Source organism: Anopheles moucheti, chromosome 2 (assembly GCF_943734755.1).
Source record: "Anopheles moucheti chromosome 2, idAnoMoucSN_F20_07, whole genome shotgun sequence".
Classification (NCBI taxonomy): Eukaryota; Metazoa; Arthropoda; class Insecta; order Diptera; family Culicidae; genus Anopheles; species Anopheles moucheti.
In genome coordinates this window covers 15,932,994-15,950,825 of record NC_069140.1, presented here as the reverse complement: position 1 = coordinate 15,950,825, position 17,832 = coordinate 15,932,994, and the positions used below count along the sequence as shown (strand labels likewise).

The following is a 17,832-nucleotide window of genomic DNA, read 5'->3' as shown; positions in this document are numbered from 1 at the left end:
AACTGAGAATGAAGATTTCCCTTCCTCCCCTTTTTTATTATCGTTAGAACGGCCAGGCCGTATATCTTATAAACTACACTTAATATCTAGTAGTTATGCGGCGTCCTTTGGTCGGAGGTGAGTTTTATTGGTCTTATGAACGGCGTCGTGACCAGCTTGCCAATCAGCATCTTGGGGACCTTTAATTCGTTGACGTCCGTGTGGGCGTCATGGTAGCGTCTGTCTCAACCTATATAAGTGCGACTGTCCAAGCCTCCCCAATGTATCTCTACAACAGCAATAGAACATATAACAGTAATGACAACAGAAACGAGGGACAAACATCTGTAACAAGGACTAAACAAAAGGAAGAACAAATAAGAACAAACGATAGTGCGTACTACCTATAGGATGGGGAAGGGGAGGGAATCATAGGGTGATTCCGATCTCTTTCGCGAAGTCGAACAAAATCCGTGCGTACTCGTAGTCCTTCTGACCCAGAATGTCACGAATTGGCACAGTAGGGGATCTTCCTGATGCCCAAACGGCTGCTAGAAGTCCGGGTCTTACGGCATCGAATTCCCCACATGACCTGAGGATGTGGTCGATGTCATGGAATCCAACACTAAAGCTACAAACCTTGGAGTCAGACTTACCTATACGTTGAAGGTGCGCATTCATTGCATAATGGTTCGACATAAGTCTAGACATCATACGAATGAACGCACGACTTGCCGGGAGCCTGTAAAACCAAGGACGCAGGGATACCTGAGGTGAGATTGAATACAAGAACCTCCCGAGCTCATCGTCATCCCACATGCTCTGCCAGCGAGCCATGCATAGCTGTTGTGGGGTGCGAAGAAACTCGTAAGGGGGAATCGACCTCTCAAAAAAGTTGCCCTCAGAGGCACCTCGTTTGGCCAAAAGATCTGCCTTTCCATTTCCGGGGATACCGTAATGAGCAGGCAACCAGATAAGCGATATTCGGAACGCTTTGTTGAACAGAGAGCTTAGTATATCCAAAATTTTTCGGATAAAGTAATCCGAGCTCTTTATAGCCTCAACTGATTTCAGTGCTTCGACAGCGCTGAGGCTGTCTGTGAATATAAAATACTGATCCGGAGGACTCGCACTTATTAGAAACAGGGCGTAAAAAATAGCTGCCAGCTCAGCTACATAGATTGAGCATGGCTGTCTAAGTTTGTGGAAGATTACGGTGCATGTGTTAAATACTCCAAAACCCGTTCCCACATCCGAAGAGAATCCATCAGTAAAATACTGGTTATCCAGCGAAGCTCATTTGGGATGTTCTTCATTTCCTCCCTCATCGAGGTGTCGATTACTAGAAGGGAATTGTAGGACTCCGGTAAACTGGCGCAGTTAATTGCTCCTGTGGCGCTAGGGTTTGCCTGTAAAGATACAAAATCACGATATACATCCATGATTTTGCATTTAGAACCTGCCTCTTGTAGCGATTTAAAATTATCAATCACTAGAGGATCAGATACTGTGGAACGTAGTAAAAGGCGAAGCGATAGTCGCAAAAATCTCAGTTTCAGCGGCATCACTCCGGACATCACTTCTAAGGACATTGTATGGACTTCATACTGCCCAGCGCAATTCTAAGACAACGATATTGAATACGTTCTAGTTTTAAGATATGCGACTTGGCTGCCCAATGGAAGCAGATGCATCCGTATTCCAAAGCGGATACCTAGGTTATTTGCCCACACCTGTAAATTGTCAAGCGTGGTTTGCAACGGGCTTTGGAGACCTACGATGCTGTTGCTAGCGACTTTTCCTTCCTCCCTTCAAGCAAACAAAAAAGGAAGTGATTCTCGCTTTGAATCGATCATCCCGTCGATATACCAAAATAGGATCGACAAATGAGAACGTGTGGGACATGCAGAATCAAGATGATGTCATCGTGATTCCCTCGTTTACGGATGAAAAAACAACTACGAAAATGTTTTCCTGAACCGGATAAAAATTAGAAAAAACATGTCATCACGAAGTTTCTCAATTTTTAAAAGAATTACTAATAAATTTCTTGTACAGAAATAATTTATTCAATCATTTCCTCATTTTGTGGGGAAGAAGCTAACAATGAAATCAAACGAAGCGACACATTGCCAGCTCCCTCCTATTTGTTGTTGCTGCTGTTGTTTGTTGCTGCTGCTGCTGCTACTGCTGGAGAAGTACCTCACGTATTTAGTACTCCTCAGCTCCCTCGCCTTCTCCTTCGCCGGAATCCATGCCGACTTCCTCGTAGTCCTTCTCGAGGGCGGCCAAATCCTCACGGGCTTCGGAGAATTCACCTTCCTCCATACCCTCTCCGACGTACCAGTGCACGAAGGCACGCTTAGCGTACATCAGATCGAACTTGTGATCCAGGCGAGCCCAGGCCTCGGCGATGGCCGTGGTGTTGGACAACATGCACACGGCACGCTGCACCTTGGCCAGATCGCCTCCCGGTACGACGGTCGGGGGCTGATAGTTGATGCCAACCTTGAAACCGGTCGGACACCAGTCCACGAACTGGATCGTGCGCTTCGTCTTGATGGTGGCGATGGCCGCATTCACGTCCTTGGGCACCACATCACCACGGTACAACATGCAACACGCCATGTACTTGCCGTGACGTGGGTCGCACTTGACCATCTGGTTGGCCGGCTCGAAGCAAGCGTTGGTGATCTCGGCCACCGAAAGCTGCTCGTGGTACGCCTTCTCGGCCGAGATGACCGGAGCGTACGTGACCAGCGGGAAGTGGATACGCGGGTACGGTACCAAGTTGGTCTGGAACTCGGTCAGATCCACGTTCAGGGCACCGTCGAAGCGGAGCGAAGCCGTAATCGACGACACGATCTGGCCGATCAGACGGTTGAGATTCGTGTAGGTCGGACGCTCGATGTCGAGGTTGCGACGGCAGATGTCGTAGATGGCCTCGTTGTCGACCATGAAGGCGCAGTCCGAATGCTCCAGGGTGGTGTGGGTGGTCAGGATGGAGTTGTACGGCTCGACGACAGCCGTCGACACCTGCGGGGCCGGGTAGATGGCGAATTCAAGCTTCGACTTCTTACCATAGTCCACCGACAGACGCTCCATCAGGAGGGAAGTGAAACCGGATCCGGTACCACCGCCGAACGAGTGGAAGATCAGGAAGCCCTGCAGGCCCGTGCACTGGTCGGCCAGCTTGCGGATGCGGTCCAGCACAACGTCGACGATTTCCTTGCCGATGGTGTAGTGGCCACGGGCGTAGTTGTTGGCGGCGTCTTCCTTTCCGGTGATCAACTGTTCCGGGTGGAACAGCTGGCGGTAGGTACCGGTGCGTACCTCATCGACGACGGTCGGTTCCAGATCGACGAACACGGCACGGGGCACGTGCTTGCCAGCGCCAGTCTCGGAGAAGAAGGTGTTGAACGAATCGTCACCTCCACCAATGGTCTTGTCCGAGGGCATCTGACCGTCCGGTTGGATGCCATGCTCCAGACAGTACAGCTCCCAGCAGGCGTTTCCGATCTGGACACCGGCCTGTCCGACGTGCACGGAGATACATTCACGCTGTTGGAGAGAAAGACAACAATTTAGTGGATCCGGTACATACACATTCCGATGCGGGATAATTCCTACTTTCCCACTGATGGCATTCAATGTTCATCCCTCTCAAACACATTGTGGCCACTGAATATGCCAACATGTCAAATATTCAAAGGACTTGTCGCTATTGCCTCTACTGATTAAAGATAGAAAATGCCAGATATTGAGCATATGCACCTTTTGCCCAGTGTGAGGCGAATTAGTCAGCGGTCATAACCTTTTCTTCCTGCATCATGACCTCGATGCACGATTCTCCCCAATCATTTCCATGCGCACAGCAGGCGGCTTCTTCCTGCCAAAGTGGCCTTCTTTCTTCCTCTTGCTGGAATCCAACATGGCATCGCATTGCGGCAAATATCGTATGACTCATCGTCGTGGGCAAGGCAGGGCAAGATTATCGATTCGAATCAACGCCCTTTTCATTTGTGACTGTGCTGGGGTGCTTACTAGAATTAAACGAATGCAATCGACAAGAGCGAACTGCGCACCAGATAAAACATTCCCAAATCCGTTCTAATTGGTTCTAATGAACGAGTCTGCCTCGGACCGCCGAAAATAGCAGCCGGCAAAGCCAAAAAGATGACGTGGAAGCACCCCAGCAAATGAGGTTATGGGATGCCTGTTTTCGACCCGCGACGGATGGTCGGGCATTATTCCACATAAAACTGTTTCCCTCTAAATAGAGCGGCCCCCTACTTCCCACATCGTTTACTTACCATGTTGACTAAATGCCTTGGTTAACACTTCACACACAAAATGGAGTAAATTCACTTAAGAACGGAATTCCGCTTGGCGCAGCTGACTAGGACGCTTTCCAAACAGATACAGTTTGAATGAAATCCTCTCAAATTTTCAGTTTTATACAACCGGCTGGAACGGGCCGGAAACTGAAACGACGCTCTCTCTGCTAACGGTCTTGACTGACGCTCTCGGTCTAGCGGGTGGATATAACACGTGGTTTAATACTTTTGTCAACCAAAAACATTGCACAGAGGCGGAATTTTATGCGGTTGGACGATCCGAAGCGATAAATGCTTTATTCTCAGTCTACTGGAGGCTTTGTGTTTGGATTATAATGCATTTATGTTCGTTTGGTGCAGATAATCGCCCGGGATTAGCCATGTGCTTCTCGGCGGGGGTCGAGTATTTCCAGGAGAGAACTTTTACCCGAGAAGAGAAAGTTGCGCAGTGTGTCTTCTCTATTTTTTATGCTGTAAATTATTTTACATTTGCTTTTTTGATTTCACTTCTATAAACTCCTTTCTTTCGCTGTGTTTTTTATGATCCCCTCGTCAACAATTTATTTTTCCATGTATACTATGATTTTACCAAATGGACCACATTTTTACACGTATCGACGTCCACAGACACGCAATTTGATAATGTGTTTAATTGTTGTTCTTGGGTATTCGCGCGTTTTCTAGCAGGATTCTTCACAAGATATTCAAACAGATTTTAAGTTTGGTCGGTGATACAGTTCCCCCATCATGTGCCACCGGGCCGCCCCAAAGCCTCCAAGTGTCAAGTGAGCGCAGGACTCACTATCCTGATTGATACAAATCAAGGAAGACCATAAATGACCATTGAACCCACAAAGGTAGCAGCATAGAAAAGGATACCATGTTTTACAGTATCTTATATTATACAGGTTTTTATGAAGCTGTTTTACTGCTTGATTCGCTGCAATTCTTCATAATTTTACCATCAGATACTACTGTGTCATGAGCAGCTGTTGTTGTGCTCCATTGTTTACTTCTCTGGTTATACAGAGCAATACTTCTCTGGTTATACAGAGCAAATTTTATCAAACCAGACAACCAAGAGTCTAGAGATGCAGAATTTTGTGGAGCATAGTCACAATGGCCAAGATCAAATGCTAATAGGTAAAATACTTATTATTGCCATAAACTTCAGGAAAACATCTTTTGAATGAAAGGCTCGGTTAAATCATAGGCAACAATCGTCAGTTTAAATCACACCAGCCAAGAGAATTGACTTCCATCATCATATGGATCATTGTACTTCACCGGATATTTCGGGTTTGTAATTACAGAATTGTTGCCGTAAATGTATAGAGAGACAAAAAGATTTATGTAGGGTAAATATTTGTTTTTTTTTTTTGCAGATCGCCTGTGCTTCAATAATCCATTACACATACTTAGCGGAAAATCAAGAGATATAGGCCTGCTAATTCTGGGCTTTTTTCAACTTTATTTACCCATAACCTGGATAGTTGTTCCTGGCAACGAGGGGTAGGTTCGGATGTAAATTTGTACCGGTCCTGTCGAATGAAGACTGGTGCAGCTACCAAATATGATACCAGGCACATATAATTAAATGGCACCGTATGAAATCTAAACATGTATGTGCCTGTTAATGGAAAGGTATGACTCATATTTAAATATATTATATAAATTTTTATATATCTATATTTTTTTTCTTCACCACCATAGAGACACATTTCCGTGTAAACACTGCTTAATCAGATCCAAAATGAGTAATTTTCTCTTTTGATGTACTGTCTCCCGTTCTGATCAATAATGCTCTCCTGGAAATACTCGACCCCCGCCGAGAAGCACATGGCTAATCCCGGGCGATTATCTGCACCAAACGAACATAAATGCATTAAAATTCAAACACAAAGCCTCCAGTAGACTGAGAATTAAGCATTTATCGCTTCGAATCGTCCAACCGCATAAAATTCCGCCTCTGTGCAATGTTTTTAGTTGACAAAAGTATTAAACCACGTGTTATATCCACCCGCTAGACCGAGAGCGTGAGTCAAGACCGTTAGAAGAGAGAGCGTCGTTTCAGTTTCCGGCCCGTTCCAGCCGGTTGTATAAAACTGAAAATTTGAGAGGATTTCATTCAAACTGTATCTGTTTGGAAAGCGTCCTAGTCAGCTGCGCCAAGCGGAATTCCGTTCTTAAGTGAATTTACTCCATTTTGTGTGTGAAGTGTTAACCAAGGCATTTAGTCAACATGGTAAGTAAACGATGCGGGAAGTAGAGGGCCGCTCGATTTAGAGGGAAACAGTTTTATGTGGAAAAATGCCCGACCATCCGTCGCGAGTCGAAAACAGGCATCCCATAACCTCATTTGCTGGGGTGCTTCCACGTCATCTTTTTGGCTTTGCCGGCTGCTATTTTCGGCGGTCCGAGGCAGACTCGTTCATTAGAACCAATTAGAACGGATTTGGGAATGTTTTATCTGGTGCGCAGTTCGCTCTTGTCGATTGCATTCGTTTAATTCTAGTAAGCACCCCAGCACAGTCACAAATGAAAAGGGCGTTGATTCGAATCGATAATCTTGCCCTGCCTTGCCCACGACGATGAGTCATACGATATTTGCCGCAATGCGATGCCATGTTGGATTCCAGCAAGAGGAAGAAAGAAGGCCACTTTGGCAGGAAGAAGCCGCCTGCTGTGCGCATGGAAATGATTGGGGAGAATCGTGCATCGAGGTCATGATGCAGGAAGAAAAGGTTATGACCGCTGACTAATTCGCCTCACACTGGGCAAAAGGTGCATATGCTCAATATCTGGCATTTTCTATCTTTAATCAGTAGAGGCAATAGCGACAAGTCCTTTGAATATTTGACATGTTGGCATATTCAGTGGCCACAATGTGTTTGAGAGGGATGAACATTGAATGCCATCAGTGGGAAAGTAGGAATTATCCCGCATCGGAATGTGTATGTACCGAATCCACTAAATTGTTGTCTTTCTCTCCAACAGCGTGAATGTATCTCCGTGCACGTCGGACAGGCCGGTGTCCAGATCGGAAACGCCTGCTGGGAGCTGTACTGTCTGGAGCATGGCATCCAACCGGACGGTCAGATGCCCTCGGACAAGACCATTGGCGGAGGTGATGATTCGTTCAACACCTTCTTCTCCGAGACTGGCGCTGGCAAGCACGTGCCCCGTGCCGTGTTCGTCGATCTGGAACCGACCGTCGTCGATGAGGTACGCACCGGTACCTACCGCCAGCTGTTCCACCCGGAACAGTTGATCACCGGAAAGGAAGACGCCGCCAACAACTATGCCCGTGGCCACTACACCATCGGCAAGGAAATCGTCGATGTTGTGCTGGACCGCATCCGCAAGCTGGCCGACCAGTGCACGGGCCTGCAGGGCTTCCTGATCTTCCACTCGTTCGGCGGTGGTACCGGATCCGGTTTCACTTCCCTCCTGATGGAGCGCCTGTCGGTGGACTATGGTAAGAAGTCGAAGCTTGAGTTCGCCATCTACCCGGCCCCGCAGGTGTCGACGGCTGTCGTCGAGCCGTACAACTCCATCCTGACCACCCACACTACCCTGGAGCATTCGGACTGCGCCTTCATGGTCGACAACGAGGCCATCTACGACATCTGCCGTCGCAACCTCGACATCGAGCGTCCGACCTACACGAATCTCAACCGTCTGATCGGCCAGATCGTGTCGTCGATTACGGCTTCGCTCCGCTTCGACGGTGCCCTGAACGTGGATCTGACCGAGTTCCAGACCAACTTGGTACCGTACCCGCGTATCCACTTCCCGCTGGTCACGTACGCTCCGGTCATCTCGGCCGAGAAGGCGTACCACGAGCAGCTTTCGGTGGCCGAGATCACCAACGCTTGCTTCGAGCCGGCCAACCAGATGGTCAAGTGCGACCCACGTCACGGCAAGTACATGGCGTGTTGCATGTTGTACCGTGGTGATGTGGTGCCCAAGGACGTGAATGCGGCCATCGCCACCATCAAGACGAAGCGCACGATCCAGTTCGTGGACTGGTGTCCGACCGGTTTCAAGGTTGGCATCAACTATCAGCCCCCGACCGTCGTACCGGGAGGCGATCTGGCCAAGGTGCAGCGTGCCGTGTGCATGTTGTCCAACACCACGGCCATCGCCGAGGCCTGGGCTCGTCTGGACCACAAGTTCGATCTGATGTACGCCAAGCGTGCCTTCGTGCACTGGTACGTCGGAGAGGGTATGGAGGAAGGTGAATTCTCCGAGGCCCGTGAGGATTTGGCCGCCCTCGAGAAGGACTACGAGGAAGTCGGCATGGATTCCGGCGAAGGAGAAGGCGAGGGAGCTGAGGAGTACTAAATACGTGAGGTACTTCTCCAGCAGTAGCAGCGGCAGCAGCAACAAACAACAGCAGCAACAGCATCACCGTGAAGAAGAAGCTCGCAAAGAATATGTCAATTGACAAAATTTTGTATAGCTTCTTCTTCCGCACAAAAAATGAGGAAATGATTGAATAAATTATTTCTGTTCAAGAAACTATAGATAATTGTTGTAGAGGAATTTGAAAACTATTTGATGACCTTATGTAGAATTGGAACCGATTTTTGCAGCTCCGTCGCCGTCATCCATTTGGAAGCATACTTATGACATCATCAAGATTTCACGGCCCCCACATGTGACTTTATTTCTCGACCCCGTTTTGGTATAGCGATGGGGGGATACGCACAGACGATAAATATTTCTTTATAAGGTAATGTTTTCGTTACCCTGGAAACCACGCAGCGCTCACAGCGTTGGTGTGGGCATTGGTCGCTGTTGTAGCATGCTCAGTCGTCGCCAACGCGATTACGCTCAAAACGAAAAGACCATGAAAGTACTTGTGGGCGCAGATCGTTACAGACTGGTTTGTACCGTCCCACGTCGTCGCTGGTTAACCTGTATAACCATATCCGTTTGCTGCATGCATGCCGTCATCAATGAAGAGAGTGACAAATTAATGTCTGCCTACCATATTACCTTCAATGGAAGAATTGCGAAAATAGTACGATCGGACGAGCCGGAATATGAAACGCAACACACATGTTTCATGTTGAATTGAGTTGATTTTTATTTAACTTTAAACCTTTCGCACCACGCGCCTTTCAGCTTGTTCGATTAAAGTCACGAAATGCATCAGCACGATGACAAAATTTCAAACAAATGAGCAAACAAAACCGAATACCTCAACACCGTTTGAAATAAATGCAAAAATAAATAGAAAAAGTATTTCAAACCTCGTGATAGATTGCTGTTAGAACTCAAATCGCTTTCGTCTCGATGACGTGTATAGCGCAAGTAAGAGTGAATAGCGTCGGGATTCGCGATGGAACATGGAATTATTGGGCGGGCCCTTCAAAAGCACACATCCATGACAGATAAACGCTATTTTATAAGAGGAAATTGAGATCGCTTCACACGCTAGGAATTTTAAAAAAATAGCGAACGTTTTCTATTCTATAAACATTCAACTCTTGTACGAATCTAACGGTCTTCTTCCTTGCTGCATTGAGTCCTTGTACGGACGGACCGATGGAGGCTAACCGCAGAAGGTGAGTTCGTTTTAACTGTCGTGACTTACAAAATATTATGTACAAAGTTGTTTTCTTCGTTTCTTATGGGCCCAGAAATCTTACCTATTGGATCGATATTTCTCAGCAAACAAAGAGAACCTTTACATATAAAAATGTAACTTAATACTTTCACACAACCTTCACAGCAAGACAAACCACACACGTGTAAATGAAACTAGAAATTGGCCCGTATCACCTATCTCAAGGCACCTTCCTATTTCTAATTGCCGTTCTGCATGGATTTCTGCATGCTAACCTTGAGGACATAACTTAATAAGGAGAAATTTACATGTTAAATAAAGTATAAAGATTTACGGAAGTAAACATCAGGAACCTTGCGTTCCACTTTATCCTTGACTTGTGCGCTTCTTGCGCCGCAAATGCTTCCGATAGCCCTTCCCATACCATCCAGGCTTCACCTTCGGTTTGTGCGCAGCAGCACCATTCGTTCCAGTGCCATTGACGCTAGATGAAGAACCGTCAGCAATTGCGTTGGATTCACATTTGGGCCTTTTCGACAATCTAACTTCCGCCTCCTTAGTTTGTTCCTCTGCCAGTGGGCGCCGTTTATTTTCTTGCGCTTCATCGTTCGCTCCAGTCGAAGAGACGGACGACTTTGCTTCACCGCTACCACCTGCCTTTGATGACGATGCAAGCGTACCATTTTCGGGCACCAGTTCGGGTTGAGTTTTCTCATTTTCTCCATCGGAAAAATCGCAACATTCGCACACGACCACCTTGCCCCGACGAAACGTTTTAACTGCAAATTCTGCTGGCTGGGGTTGATAAAACTGGCAACTGTACTGGGCATAGTTCTCAAAGCAAAACTTGCATTCGATTTCCAACGGTTGCTGCGGTTCCAATTTGATCGATGATCCACCCCACAGGTTAACGTCCGGTGGTGGGGGATGTATAATGCTGTGCAAACCGGAGTAGGCGTAGTTCACATCGTACCATTGCGGTAGGGCATTAGGAGTGCTGGACTGCTGATGTTGCTGTATCGCGGTGTTGTAGTAAGTAAGTATTCGTTTGTACTTCTCCTGTTGGGAAATTACTGAAATGGTAAACAATAAATAACAATCAAACCTTAAATTAGTAAAAAAATACTTTTTTTCTTAACATCCCGCAACTTGAATTGAGGCCATTTAAATTGCAAATTACTGTTTAATGTTATCGCGTTAATGGTTTCCCAAAACGACACGTTTGAATAACATTTACTTAATCTTTTACGTTGCCAAAAAAACATAAACCCTGAGGAAAAATAAATAAACCCTCTTTTTATCGTCTAGCTACGCTATCATGGGCAGAGTTTTTGCACCTTTTAGCAAACTTTAAAACACAAAAACACTAGCATTCTTCTGTCACTTACTTGCGCCTGAGCTTGCTCCCAACGATGAGACAAATGGGGTCGGAAAATATGCAACTGGAGCCGAGATCGTAAATAATCGGCTCGCGCCAGTAGACAATGAGGCCGTAGTAGTTGTCGTTGTTGCTGGCTCACTGTTATCTGCCACCTTCACCTGAGAACCACCGCTCGTCGAGGCCTTCAAACACGTTGCCGTCTCCGACGACGGTTCTTCATTCGTACGCTTCTTTTTCTTCTCCGGATGTTTGATGTTCAAATACTCCGGCTTCCGTCGTATGCGGAAACTGCGTGACCGTCCTGCACCACCGCAGCTACTGTCACCCATTTCGTCACTTTCATTTGTCCCATCGAATGATCGACTAGAGCGATTACTGTGCCGCCTTTCCTGAGGCGACCACTGGTCACCTGTGGTATCGGTATCCGAGTCAGTCTTTTCCGGTGTCACCAGCTGCTTATGCAGGCGGGCGGATTCGAGACGCTTGGAACGCCGCTTTTTAATACTATTTCCGTCCTCTTCGTCCGTCTGTTCGTCCGATTCGACGCGAAAGGACTTCGCAGGTGTTGTGGGAGTTGTGGACGTTGGTGAGGTAACGACCGCCGGATCACTGCTTGGGGTCATAACTTGATGTTTGGGAGGACTTGTTAGAAGTACCAAATTTGTACCGAGCCCAGTGGGAAAGCCCAAAATATTCGGGAACCTCGTGTTCGCGCCGATGAAGCTATTGTTCTTCAGCATATACGCCGCCACACTGGCGTTCGTTGTTAGACCTCCTTGCAAGGGTATGAAGGAAGGAGTTATTGCGCCTACACTACTGACCGGTGGAATACTGCTACCAGCACCATTTGGTGGGGTCACCTTTAGCACACTGCTGATACAGTGCATCGGTGGAGCAAGGAGCAATGCGGAAGGCATTTGTATCTTCTTGCAGGGCGGTGCAGGGGAAGTTCGGGGCGTCATGGTAGAATGATCCGCTGTATGCAATCCAGACGAAGTTTGCATAGAATCTTGCTGCTCTAGGTTAACCCCGTCAGTCTTCTCGTTACCAGTTACACTTTCCACCGTTTGCAGACTGTCTGGGTTGGAAATCTTTCCCACCACATGAGACGCGGGAAGCTGATATTTGACCGGAGCTATCAATTTAAGTGCCGGCGGATAATTATCGGTGAACCTTGGAGCAGCTTCATACAGCTCGAAAAGAGCACTATTGCTGAGCACAACTTTGACCATATTTTGATGTGGCGTGGGTTTTATAAGTGACGCTGTCTTTTCACAATTCATACTCGTGTCAAGACACTTCTGGTCATCTTTCTCTGTTTGAAGACAATCTGTCGGGGAGATAGCACATAGCAAATAGTTAAATGGTAAATTATTGCACATTTCAAATACAAAAAATACAATTCATTAAGCTTACAAATTACTCACTTTCTGTAGGTGGTTGATCACTGGTATTGAAGTCCATCACCATTGAACTTTCCTTTTCAGATGTATTGTTCAAAACTATCTGCAACTGATCGTTCGCTTTAAGCCGGTCCAATGACTTTTGGATATGCATGGCAACACATTCTTCCTGTCCAATGAGTTCTGCTTCGGTATCAGTTTTGGGTCTTTCTAGTGGCATTTCTTCATCTGAAGATCCTTCGTCAACTGTGCTATCATCGTTCGTTTTAGTGATCGTTGAACAGTTGGTTTCATTTTGCAGTTTCTTCAGCATTTTGGCGATGGCTTCCTGTTCCGTGACTGTGTCTAGTTCCTGGTCTTTATGATCATTATTCGTGTCCGGTGAAGAACATGCACTATTAGCTTTCTTTAATGTGTCATCATCTTCCGGGTTGACAAATAGTTCCCCGAATGAGTGAACTGCACTGTCGGTGGACTCAAAATTCGCAACTTGTCCATGGTGTTTGGACTTGTTACATTCAACGATGTTAAGATCTTGCACAGGAGATTTTGCCTCTGTTGTAGGAAATGCAAGGTTCAACTCATTTCCATGTTCATCAACTGCAGTAACATCATTGTCATTCTTTCTTCGTTCTTGGTAATGCCTTTCGCACTCAAGCTGATCATCTCCATCGGAATAGCTAGACCGTTGTACCACTGCATTCTCTGATTGCAGTACATCATTTAATGTATCATCAGGTTTCTCGGCATCTCCATTCATTTGTATGGTGGTAGAACTGGCAGCCACAGGCGAACCATCTTCAGGTATGTCCTCATTTGAATCCACCGCTTCAATCAAAGGGATTTGCAAACATTCAATATTAGTGAGTTCTTCTGCGCTTTGAAGCTTTTCCGAATGTATTAAATCTTTGCTGGCTGAATTTAGTTTATCGTCATCGTACGTATCATATTTGCGCCATGATTCTTCGCTTCCCAAATCAATCGTTACCTCGGCCACTTCATTTTCTTTAGTAGTTAAGGGTTCCGTATCATTAAATGAACCTCGCCGGAACGAAATGGGTGATTGTAGTTCACTACCCGATGCATCTCCATTGCAAGGGTTTGACTCGGGAGGACAGCCTTCAAAAGGTAATAAATGGTCAGCTATATGGGTAGTATCCGTTACATCCGTTGTTGCTCCTTCAACAATAATATCATTGTTCATGTCCTTCATGTTCAACGCCATGGAGTCTTCACTACTAAATGCATCCTTTTGCTTGGATTTCATTGGTTCAGTTACAGTATTGTTGTGTTCCATATCGCCATTTACCGATGTGTCCAAAGAGAAGATCTCGTTTAGATCGTGGTCTGGATTTTCTTCTGTTAATCTGCTTGATGTTGAATTCGTTGATCCTTTGAATTCGATGGCTTCAACTTCCAAATCGATTGTTATATTGTTTGTTGAAGCGTCTTCAATGTTATCGTCTTTGGGCGAAGACGCACACTGTACTGCAAGCTGATTAACTGTTTCTGATGTCTGATCAAATTTGTCTTTTAAATCAGATAGATCTGTCGATTGCTTTAAAATCGAAACAACTTCATTGGTTGTTGAAGAATTATATGCCATGCTATCTTGCACTACATCTGGTTCAAACATCTCTGATGCTTCTGAAATTACACCGGCAATTGACTTATCAACTTCATTCTCAATCTCGTTAGCTTCTTGGTCGACAGGAACAATTGTATCTGTTGGAACATATCGAGTATTAAGCGATTGTTCCATATTAATTGCATGCGCAATTCTTAGCAAATCTTGTTGTATCGTTTTATCGATTCTACTCAATTCAGAATTATCAGCATCTTTATCGGTGCGTTGTTCGATGTTCGTTTTATCGTCCGTATGTACACTAACACCTGTTGTTTGTTTTGTAATCATTTTAGAAGCGGCGCCAACACTGAACCAGGCAATATTTGATTCAAAATCAATCTCTCTTTCATCGCCGTCACTCTCAGACGATGATGAATGTATAGAAATGCATTCTATATCATCTATGATTGGACTTTCTTGGTGTTCTGTACACGGTGGCTTCTTCTCTGGTCCATTCAACAACAAAGGACTGTTTACAGTGCCTGCTCCATGATCATCTGCAGAATTTAGTTGTTCCATAACTAATAATTCACCCGAACTGCTTTTCATTTCTATGCACGGTTCTGTTTCACTGCTGTTTTCCGCCTTTACTGCGTTGATATCTTCCGTTAGTTCAGCTTGCACTGCGTCTGGTTTATGTTCTTCTTTAATTTGATCCAGCACTAATGGAGAGTTCTTCTGTAACATATCTTTTTCTTCGATATTTCCTAGTATCATCTTCATCGGTACAGGATTATCAGTCATATTCACTGAATGAGACGGTACGTTCGAAACGTTTTCACTTTTTGTAGTTAGCTTATCAACATCGCCATTTTCTTTATCCTGCAAAAGATCCTTTGGCACACATTTGCTCATCAATGAAGGTTCGTTGGTAGGTTCCTCTTTTAGGGCAGTGGATGAGCCTTGATTGGCAAGCACATTCGCATATTGCTTCACATCTTCCGGACGATGAAGATTCAACGGCACCAAGCTTGGTGGATTGCTTACAACTACCGGCTTTACGATCAGTTGTATTTTGTTACACAGCGGAGGTTTCTGCTGCGAATCCGAACTAGGACTATTCATGTCTGATGCATTCGCTGCCATGAATGACTGCTGTACTAGAGTTACACCAGGTTGTAGCAATAGCGGTACGGGAACGTGCACTAAAACGCAAATTAAAATATTCATTTTATAGTGATAGCCAAGCAAAAAGCCCATATTACCTGGCATAAAGTGGTAATTATACTTACAAAGCTTTTCCGTTGGTCTATGAGATTGTTTTTCTTGTCCATCATCACCGACTGCATCAGATTTACTATCGATAGCAGCAGAATTTTCGCCAGAATTGGCCATGGTGCTTAATACTTGTCGCAGGTTGCCGAACAGATTAGACGCTGTGTCGATTTTAATAACGTTGACAGGTGGAGGAGATAACGGTTTTAGTTCATTACCTAAAGAAAGATTGGATGGTTCCTTTTTGATTTGGTCAGCGTCACTAGATGTCATCGAGCACGGCACTAGTGGCGGAAGGCTGCAGGAGGACAGCAGAGAATTTCGCCCTTCCGAACGACCAGCAGCATTTAGTAGAAGATTATAATTGTTACTAATTTGCTGTTGTTGCGCGAGAATCAAGTTATTGAAATACATCTGCTGCGGTGACACGGTGGTGCTGGCAGCTACGTTCGGTTCCAGTTTGACTTCTTTCTCTCGTTCGCTGCTCGATGATTCCTCCACTGTTTCTTCTTTGGTGGCAGTGATTTTCTTCAGCATTGGTTGCGAAGCTGTGTGTTGTTCGTCGGACAGCAGCAACGTTGCATGCGCAAAGATCGGATCCTTCAGCCGGTTGTACAGCGGAACCTCGATACTGAGATGCTTCATGACCAGCGTCATCACTTGATCGCATTTGCCATTTATTTTCAACGTCGATACCTTATCTTTGGGTGTCCACTGCAGGTTGATGATAAAGATCTTGGGTCGCTTTTTTATCGGCCGATCGGTGGCCCAAAGCCACGTATATTTGCGAAGCACCTTCAGGCTCGATCCAATGCATAGAATTAAATCAGTCTTCTCTGTATGGGGTGTCACACCAGCCCAATTGAGTGGCCATTTTAGCTGGCCACGCTCGCCGAAATGTACAATGGTGTCGATAAGTGGACCACCACAGCGCCGACATCGGCGATTTGTCTTGTGATAATGGCGCGCGGTAAACTGAGTCGTATCGAACAGCCTCCAATATTCTGCATTGGGCTTGCATTGTTTGCACACTTCCACGTACATATTACCGTGCACTTCTGAAAGCGACATTCGAGGCAAACCGGATCGTAAATGCAGCCCGTCACAGTTCTGCGAAAGCACATGCTTCAGTATGCCTCTTCGATGTAATTCGAAGAGTGCCATGTGGGTGAAGGTAGGGTCAGCCAGCGACAGATCGTACTCTCCGATGTCTTTCCCTTGCTCCAGCAACGTCCATATTCCTTGACTTCCGCGGTAGTCCGGTATTTTAGCGGAAGTACTTATACCAGCTCCGGTATAGACGATCAGATGATTTGCTTTCGCAATAGCTTGTGCTAGCTTTAAGGCTTTTCGTTCGATAACTTCCGGGTCATCTTCCGTCTCAAGCACACGTTCCTTGTACTCAACGTTGCGTTTACGACGCTCGAGGATCTGTTTCACTACATCCGGCTGACTCTCCAAGAGCCGTTGCTCTTCAACTGTCCGTTTGCTTTCACACTTGTTCAATACTCCTGCGATCTATAATACCAAGCAGAACAGGAAAATTAATCGTAACCAAACCACCCGTTTCGTCATGGTTCATTCAAAATCAATTGTTTACCTTTCGCCAACAGTCACGTTTTTGCTTTTTGGGGCATTCCTCTTTAGGCGGCGATTTGCGTCGTCGTGTAGCACCTTGCTCCAGTATAGCCGACAACGTTATTCCCTTCATCCGCATTTTGCATACAAAATTTAGTTGGTTCCAACTGAGACATCACATTAATTAGATCTAATTGCAATTAGGTTCTGTACCGCAAAGTGGCCAAGCTTCTCAAACCTATCGCAACCAACCAACTGCACTTAGGACTACCAATTACAGCTTCTTTCGTTATCCGCGCCGTTCTCACCGAATTCAATTGCAGCAATAATCGCAACTAAATATTACGGAACATTTTCTAGGAAGCCTTCCTAATTTAAGATCCTTTTATCCCTGCAAAAGCCTCGCGAGTATGACAGCTCGCCAAGCAAAGGGTGTTTGGCATTTTTTTATTATTGTTTATGTGCTTTGCTTTTGTTCGCATCTTGGAAATGATCCCGCTTCGAATGCGATCGAAGCCGAATTCGATTGTATGAAATCCGACGGACAGTATTAAAGCAAGCTTGAGCCGTGTGGATTGCGGGGGATTTGTTTTGATTGGTATTCGACTCTAACTCAACTACAGCGGTATATACGACGCTGCTAGACGTCGGATGAGATGGCAGGGATGCCAGAAAACAAAGTCCATATATTTGTGTTAATTTATTTTTATTGTTTTTCAATCATTTACTGTTAA

At 45.8% G+C, this 17,832-nt stretch overlaps 2 protein-coding genes across 4 annotated transcripts; one reads left to right on the top strand and one right to left on the bottom strand.

The window, feature by feature from the left end:
- Nucleotides 1-2,025: 2,025 nt before the first annotated feature.
- Nucleotides 2,026-17,245, bottom strand: LOC128297988 (tubulin alpha-1 chain-like). 3 transcript variants are annotated; one of them, XM_053033709.1, is made up of 5 exons: nt 17,121-17,245; nt 15,538-17,038; nt 12,703-15,450; nt 11,283-12,605; nt 9,399-10,967 (listed from the first exon to the last, which is right to left on the bottom strand). In XM_053033709.1, the coding sequence occupies exons 1-5, from the start codon at nt 17,235-17,237 to the stop codon at nt 10,261-10,263; spliced, it is 6,396 nt and encodes a 2,131-aa protein (XP_052889669.1). In that variant the 5' UTR covers nt 17,238-17,245; the 3' UTR covers nt 9,399-10,260. The 3 variants fall into 3 exon arrangements, with proteins under 3 accessions (XP_052889670.1, XP_052889671.1, XP_052889669.1); XM_053033710.1 differs by lacking the exons at nt 9,399-10,967; nt 15,538-17,038; nt 17,121-17,245 and adding an exon at nt 2,026-3,540 and having other exon boundaries at nt 11,425-12,605; nt 12,703-13,453; XM_053033711.1 differs by lacking the exons at nt 9,399-10,967; nt 11,283-12,605; nt 12,703-15,450; nt 15,538-17,038; nt 17,121-17,245 and adding exons at nt 2,026-3,540; nt 4,293-4,439.
- On the top strand, nt 6,415-8,845 carry LOC128297990 (tubulin alpha-1 chain-like). The gene is made up of 2 exons (XM_053033712.1): nt 6,415-6,561; nt 7,314-8,845. Exons 1-2 carry the CDS (start codon nt 6,559-6,561, stop codon nt 8,661-8,663), a joined length of 1,353 nt encoding a protein of 450 aa, XP_052889672.1. The 5' UTR covers nt 6,415-6,558; the 3' UTR covers nt 8,664-8,845.
- Nucleotides 17,246-17,832: the final 587 nt, after the last annotated feature.